Consider the following 7,327-nt stretch of genomic DNA (forward strand, 5'->3'; position numbering starts at 1 on the left):
TTGTTTGGATGAGACTTACATAAAAATGTAACAACGACAAAAATAACACGCGATAGCCTTGATTCTCCCATGGAAATTCGTCGATGGAAAGGGAACACGTACGGCGTCAGACTACGACTATTTTAGTCGACCTTTTCTCGTATCGAGGAACATGCGCACGCATTTCACAAAGAACGACACCGCGCCGCGCCATGCACGATCACAGGTGTAAAGAGAAAGAAAGTTGAATACGAAGACTTTAGTCGGATGAAAGAAAAATCGGACCTTGCGCACTTGTGCCTAGCGATCGGAGAAGGATGACATCCAATATTCTTCCAGAAATATACAGGGTGATTCACCTTCGTCAGCGGTGGCGAACCTATATCTCTTCCCATATAGTAGCTATCTCCACGAGTCGTTTACTCTCTTCTTCGCGGCTCCTTTCGCGGTTCAACGAGACGCCTTTAAAACCAGCCGACGATAAACGTGCCATTAGCACTTCTGAAACTTCACGTTTCGGATCCATACCGTGTAACGAGAGTCGGCGTCGTCGAGTAGAGACGCGGCACCTTTGTACTTCGTTAATTACTTCTCAAAGCATGTGCAGCATTGTGCAACGCATAAAAGGCTCGCGATGAACATGATGCGTTCTCGGAAAAACCTCGCGAAATTGTATCGCATTCGAACCGCACCTGTAGCGTCTCTATGCGTACAAATATAAACACGCGTTACAATTTACCTACAGTTGAATAAAAATAAAAATGAAAATAACAATACTTTGTATACTATACGTGTATAATCGTTGTAAAGTTGCACGACATAGCTATTATTCATCCATTATTCGAATAAAACTCTGACTATCTCCGTCTCCGATGCAATTCTGGATCCATGGAAAACGATGTTGGCGATAACCGGTTTTGCGTGGAGACCGTATTGTTGCGCAATCTATTCGATGCGAATATACATTTTATATAGGCATTTTACGCGAGGCAACATCTTCCAAGAAATGTATCTTTCACGAATGCAATATTGTCTGTTGCGTCGCTCCTGTCTCCTCGTTAACACCAGGTTTTGCTGCATTTCATTGTGGTAATCTGACAATTCTCTCGTCGCGAGTTGCTCCGGAACTAGCTAATTTCAATGCACTTTACTATCAGCATGGGACAATAAGAGAGAGAGAGAGAGAGAGATATATCTTTAGAATAAGAGCGAAAACAGGGATATTTTATTCAATTACCTAGTATAATTTAACTTTAATAGTACTTTAGCGATATCTTTCTCACAACACTGTTAGATTCTGTTTACCCGAGTCTTCTATTCGCGATAAAAAAAATCATGCGTGTAACGAATGAGCAATAAAAATTAAAATAAACGGAAGACGCACGTGTCTTTTGCGTTAGAGTAAAGTTCATAAAAAGAAAGTCAAATTACTGATAATGCGAGGTGTACACGTAAAATCGAATGTATGTATGTAATTTATCAACGTGAAATTCACTTTTATGTAATAGTGTCGTCTCGACCATGAGCAAAGGAAATAAAAAATAAAAAAAAATTATGTTCGGTAAGATGGCAATTTATATTCAAGGTTTGCTTCTCCCTCTTTGTCAGCTGTTCTATTTACACAATAAATACTTGCAACAATGAAGTATGAAGGACGCACTGTCGTCACGTGGGAATCGAGTAATGCCATGATCGTGACACAGCATTGGTAAGTTATAGTAATTAATAATTTGATAATTAGCTGTTAATAGCATTTCAGTGTTTCTCGAGTTATTAATCTATACGAAACAAATTTGCATTCGAATGAAAAGTATACGTGTTTCTTTGTAAAAAAATCAGTGCGAAACTTTCACCTAAAATAATCGTTATCTTAATGTTAATATAGCTCCTGTAAAGTTGATATGCGAATTAATATTTACTGTAAACCGTAGATTGTAGCGATTTTTATAGTATTCGATAAACTGTCTAATTATAAGTGATATTTAAGCAGCGTAGGTCGGTAAATTATCTCTATCATTTAAACCGGTTTCGCTGTTGACGATGCCAGCGAAGGCATATGTATATCTATCGTCTTCCTCTATCTATCGCACGTGCGGTAAAAAAAAGCATCATTCAATCATATTCGTACTCGGATTTTCGTACACGGCCAAGATATTCTTCTAAAATTGTAATCCGGTAACTCTCACGGTAATGTTTTGATCCGCCTTCGGTCATGCAGGAAACGCATACGACGCCGACGCCGACGCATAGGAAACACGTGGAATCGATACTCCGATGTACAGGAAATGAATGCGAGAACAGATGTCGAGACACTACTTCCCTAAAGTGTACATTTCTTCAAAACAGAAAAAATGATTTTAGTTTAGGAAGTAGAGATTTCTATTCGAGTAATTTCACGTGTAGCATTGTGAACAAAAGGGGAAAATGAATTTTGGATTAGAGTAAGTACTTACTGAAGAATATCTGCAGGCAACGTAGTCGGGCGAAGATATGTCTGAAACAAAATAATTATATAATTAATTAATAATTTACTAATTAAACGTGTTCAAAGTAATAAAGAGTGAAACATTTTTATATAGATTAAAATATCTTGTGTATTACAGTTTGAGAACCGTTGATATAAGGTTTACCGAAGTGTGACGGTATGTACTTTACAAACATGTTTGCTCGGTAACATTCATATGCAATTACCAAGTCTAAGTACAAGTATGTGCCGACAGATTGTTCTAGTTTATCGGACAGTAGAAAGTAACTTTCGTAACAACATTGGCGTAGTTAAACAGTTGTGCATTACATCGTCTGATAATGTCACCGATTGTGAGATTGCTTCCTAATATACTCTCTGATATACGTATGTACATAGGTACTAGGTAGGCAACGTTTTACTACCATTTACATTAATTTATTTCAATCGCGCTTGTATTTCTTTATAAAATAGTGTCAATGCTTTTGTTGATAAGTAGGATTGTAGGCGTTACAATTCGATCGTTCGATATCGATACTGTCCCCTTTCTTTCGCCTGTTACAACTGTCGCGAATAGCCAAAAACATAATACAACTGCGGTATCCCTACCTCTCAACCCTCGAACCACGTGCATGCCCACACTCGAGTTAAAGTCTCGCGAGTTGAACGAGTGATTTCCATCGTTTGATTCGTTGCGATGTTTATCACAGCGCTTTTATTTATTAGGTACGTTTCATTATCACCTACGCGATTACCTCGAGTAAAATGTGTTTTAACCGGAAGCTTGAGACGCCGACATATACAATTAAAATAGACACGGTGAACGAATTTAGTATTCTTGGAACCTTTTAGTATTCTTGGTGGCTGTGAACGTGTTAATTTGAAATGCGTTTCGAGTTGACTCGATCAAGGGCGAAGCTCTGCGAGAAGAATCGTCGATTCATTACAAAGAAATCCCCAAACTACTTGGAGGTCTACGCGCCCCATAAAAATGCGCATGGTGCTTTATATCGGGCGAAGCGGTTCCCACGACACCCCGTGCGTCGAGTCTATGGGAAAGTTTTATTGGGGTGAAATTATACGTGTCCGTACACTCGCACAGATGGATCACCCTTCGTGTAGTTGATCGCGACGACAACTGTTCAACGACCCTTACACATCGACGCTACTGGCAACAAGTCCTCGACGAGTGCTGAATATTTAACACGATGTTAATTGCTGCCGCAGAACTATCAGACTCGACGCACAGTTGTCCCAAATCGTAAATACGCGATAGAAAATAGATTTGAAATAATCAATGGAGAAAACGAAAATTGAGCGGGAGGTAGGTCCACCATAAAATTACTTCAACTTCTACCCAGCTCAAGGTATGTATGTAAATCCGTAAGTTCCGATAAAACTTGCCTTTTTCACGGCGATACATGATTGTATCCATTATGTCAAACTACATGTCATCTCTTCAAATAGATAGTGTAATCACAAATTAATTATATGATTACATAGCGAAATTGGTTGGAAACAGTTTGAGACACTGTTTGCACGAAGAGTTCGAGGCATCGAATTAATTCCTTGGTTTGATATCACGCGGAGGCGTGGGGATAAAAGAAGAAAGAAGCCTGAACGGAAGCAAATATTATTTTGTTTGACTCGAGAAATCAAACGAAGGGGTACGCACGCAAAAACACTCCCGTATGCGTGCATGTACGCGAAAATTATCGCTCACTTTTGAAGAAAGTTAAACAATCTGCTGATAACGAGTAAATGACGGGCGTCCGTGTGGTGGATGCTAACATTAATTAGCCGTAATTGTAGATTGACACAGGTGTAGAAAATTACGTGACTATTTGGAGAACCGAAACCCACGTCGGAACATTCAAATTATTTTTCGCTGAATTTCGTGCCGTATATAAATCAGGAGAGAGTTCCATCGAGACAGTGTTTGTCCCGTGGAGCACCGAGTACGGACGAATAAAACATGGCGAAAGCCATTTTCGTCCTTTGCTGCCTTGTTGCGGCTGCAAGTGTAAGTGAACATTTATCCCTTTTAGGGTTTAGTGCTAGGGCCAACGACGCGAAGCGATACGGTGCCGCAGGTGAATTTAAAGTGGTCCTCGTCACTAAGGATTTACATTTTTTCTACAATTTTTTAACACCCTTTAAATTTGCGACACTCGATGAGAAAACGATTCCTTGACAATTTTAGACTGACTCTACATCGAGAAAGGTTTCAAGTTTTACTGACTTTACGTCCATGTCGGACAAAGTTGTTTCGTTATGATAACAGGATCAGTGAATATTTGTTAATCAAAGTATAATTGAAGTAGTAATTCTAATATTACATGAACATGGTAGACTGTATGCTCGCCTTTTGTTTCGAAAACAGAAATTTATAGACATGTCGAGAAAAACAAAAAAAAAATATATATATATACATTTTTTTTATTACTGCTTTTGGTAAACTGTCTTGTTATCAATTTCAGTATATTGGTTTTAAATAAGTTTTTTACTTAACGAATGTCTTAAAAATCATTCTTTCGAAACGAAATCATAAGCAGAAATATTTTGAACGAGAATTCAGGTGGAGTGTAGCAATGCGCTTCCGCATTTAACGCTATATTGACTGGTTTTATGAAGGAATTAATTTGGATGGAAGACAACGTTTCCAAGAAGCAAGCAGATAAAGTATATTCTCGGTAAACAACGAATAGATATGTGTCCCATGATAATTATATTTCAATCTGGAGCGAGACTATGTGATTTACTGCCTCGATATGATTACCTGCCATTTCAAATTGCTATATGAATTTATTTTCTTATGATGCACTCGACGCACTCATCCCAATTAAGAAAATAAGAATTAATAAGGAATTAACATTTGCTTATAGTTGAAGATTACAGAACTTGTCTGCTCAACGAAATACTTCGAATTTGCGACAGAAGCATTCTGGGTTAAGATTGTTATAATTACATTGTGTAGCGAATTCGCTGTTTTTGGGACTCAGTATTTACGTGTCTTTTTAATTCCGCCCTGCTTTATTTATTCATCTACCGGTACAAATCTTAACAGATATTTTAACAAAGAATTCTAGTAAAACTACTCGTACATTATGCATTTTTTCCACGTGCATATTTGGTAATCAGTTATTACGATTAACGTTTGTTGAATATGATTGGCCTTAATAGAAATCAATCATAGTCGGTGAACGAGATATTTATGATATATCTTTTGTACTGCAGACCGAGCTCGTTCCTCAGCTGAGCAACCAATGGTTTAATCCAGTAGGAAATGGTTTCAACATAAATTCAGCAATCAATACCATTAGAAAGGTAGTTGATGGTTCTTCCAAAGTAGTAGGATCAGTCGTTCAGGTTGCCTATGTACGGGTTGAAGAAATCCAAATCTACGCTAATCAAACGAATTATGAGGCAGTTATAAATATCACCGATATAATGGAAATCGTAAGAAAATAAAATATAATAAATTATTCGTTTTTAAAATAATGTGATGGATAAATATACTTAACAAATGATTGCATGGACTGCATGTAAATGCAGAACACCGAATTAATTTTTTGTAACCCCTTCTGTTCCTTTCTGTTTCTTCTTCAAAGTGAAATTGAAATCTCATTAAATTGTATTTCCAGATTCAGAAAAAAGTTATTGTATGGAAAGATGACGCAGATGGAGTTGATATCAGTAGCTGTACAATAAAGATAGAAAAAATACGAAAAACAGCAAACGAGATCGTTGATTGGAGCAGAAAATGTGTCTCGGAAACTGTAACCGCAGCAGTGAAATTTTTAGAAACAATAGAAGCAATTTCAAACAATGTTACCCGAGAACTTAATAATATTATAGACACCGCTGCGCAATGTGTCGAAGATGAGGTAGAAATTCTTCACATCATTGGTTGCATTAACACGGTAGGTACAATGAAAAAATAAAAATATGCACTTTAACAAACTACAGTAAATATTCAGACAAAAATATACAATATGTCATAGATACCAGACAAAAACTGTTAATATAATTAGAAGATCACAGTACAGTTAAAAAAAAATTAATCAACGAATAATAACAAATCAACACAGTTCTTAAATGAAACTCTAATACTAGTATGACCATTACACAGGCTATAAGAGACGCATATTGGTACGCAAATAACAACATTCCTCAGATCAAATCGGATATCGAGCAAATGATCAAGGAAATTAGGGAACTGAAACATTCAATACGGAGATGTTCTATAATTAGATATATACCTGAATTCCTAAAACTTCAAGCAGAAATATTAGAAGTTGTAGAAAGCTGTATCAAGGAAACATGTCAAGCACATAAGAGTAAGATACAATTTACAAAACAGATAATTTAAAAGAACAATAACAAAAATAAAAACATATAATTTTACAGAAACAACAACACAAGCGGTCGTTACACCTACGGAACAGGCTATCACAAGAACACCTAAAACGACTGCAACTGAAACTACCCAAACGGAAACCACTAGTTCTCCTGAAGGATCGCCCTCACAGGGTACAACAGCAGCAACAGAAACTACCCAAAAAACAGTAACTGGATCCCCCTCTCAGGGTACGACAGAACCAGGGCAATCTTCATCTACAGAAACCAGACAACCCACAGCCTCTAGTATTAGTCCAGGAGGTACAACAGAAAATACCCAAAAAACAGGATCTTCTTCCCAGGGTACGACAGTAACACCACAGCAGTCGTCTTCAGGAAGCAGTCAACCAACACCCTCTTACTCTACCGAAGGTAGTTCGACCGGAAGTAGTCAACCAACACCGTCTAGCTCTACCGAAGGTAGTTCGACCGAAAGTAGCCCACAACCAACACCGCCTAGCACTACCGAAGGTACTTCGACCG

At 37.7% G+C, this 7,327-nt stretch overlaps 2 protein-coding genes across 3 annotated transcripts in view; one reads left to right on the forward strand and one right to left on the reverse strand.

Annotated features, from left to right (window-relative positions):
• LOC128890491 (protein numb) overlaps positions 1 to 7,327 on the reverse strand; it is a 41,293-nt gene that overhangs the window by 16,370 nt on the left and 17,596 nt on the right. For both annotated transcript variants that reach the window (XM_054149042.1, XM_054149041.1), the window contains one exon: positions 2,433 to 2,473. The gene's annotated coding sequence lies outside the window, so the exon portion shown is untranslated. The remainder of the gene's footprint in view (positions 1 to 2,432; positions 2,474 to 7,327) is intronic.
• Positions 4,229 to 7,327, forward strand: part of LOC128890367 (mucin-5AC-like) — a 14,414-nt gene continuing 11,315 nt past the window's right edge. Inside the window, exons 1-5 of the mRNA XM_054148806.1 lie at positions 4,229 to 4,466; positions 5,681 to 5,902; positions 6,088 to 6,366; positions 6,576 to 6,783; positions 6,854 to 7,216. Of these exons, the coding sequence (XP_054004781.1) occupies positions 4,419 to 4,466; positions 5,681 to 5,902; positions 6,088 to 6,366; positions 6,576 to 6,783; positions 6,854 to 7,216 (1,120 nt within the window). The 5' untranslated portion in view covers positions 4,229 to 4,418. The remainder of the gene's footprint in view (positions 4,467 to 5,680; positions 5,903 to 6,087; positions 6,367 to 6,575; positions 6,784 to 6,853; positions 7,217 to 7,327) is intronic.

The sequence above is a fragment of the Hylaeus anthracinus genome, unplaced genomic scaffold (genome assembly GCF_026225885.1).
Source record: "Hylaeus anthracinus isolate JK02 unplaced genomic scaffold, UHH_iyHylAnth1.0_haploid 12000, whole genome shotgun sequence".
NCBI lineage: Eukaryota > Metazoa > Arthropoda > Insecta > Hymenoptera > Colletidae > Hylaeus > Hylaeus anthracinus.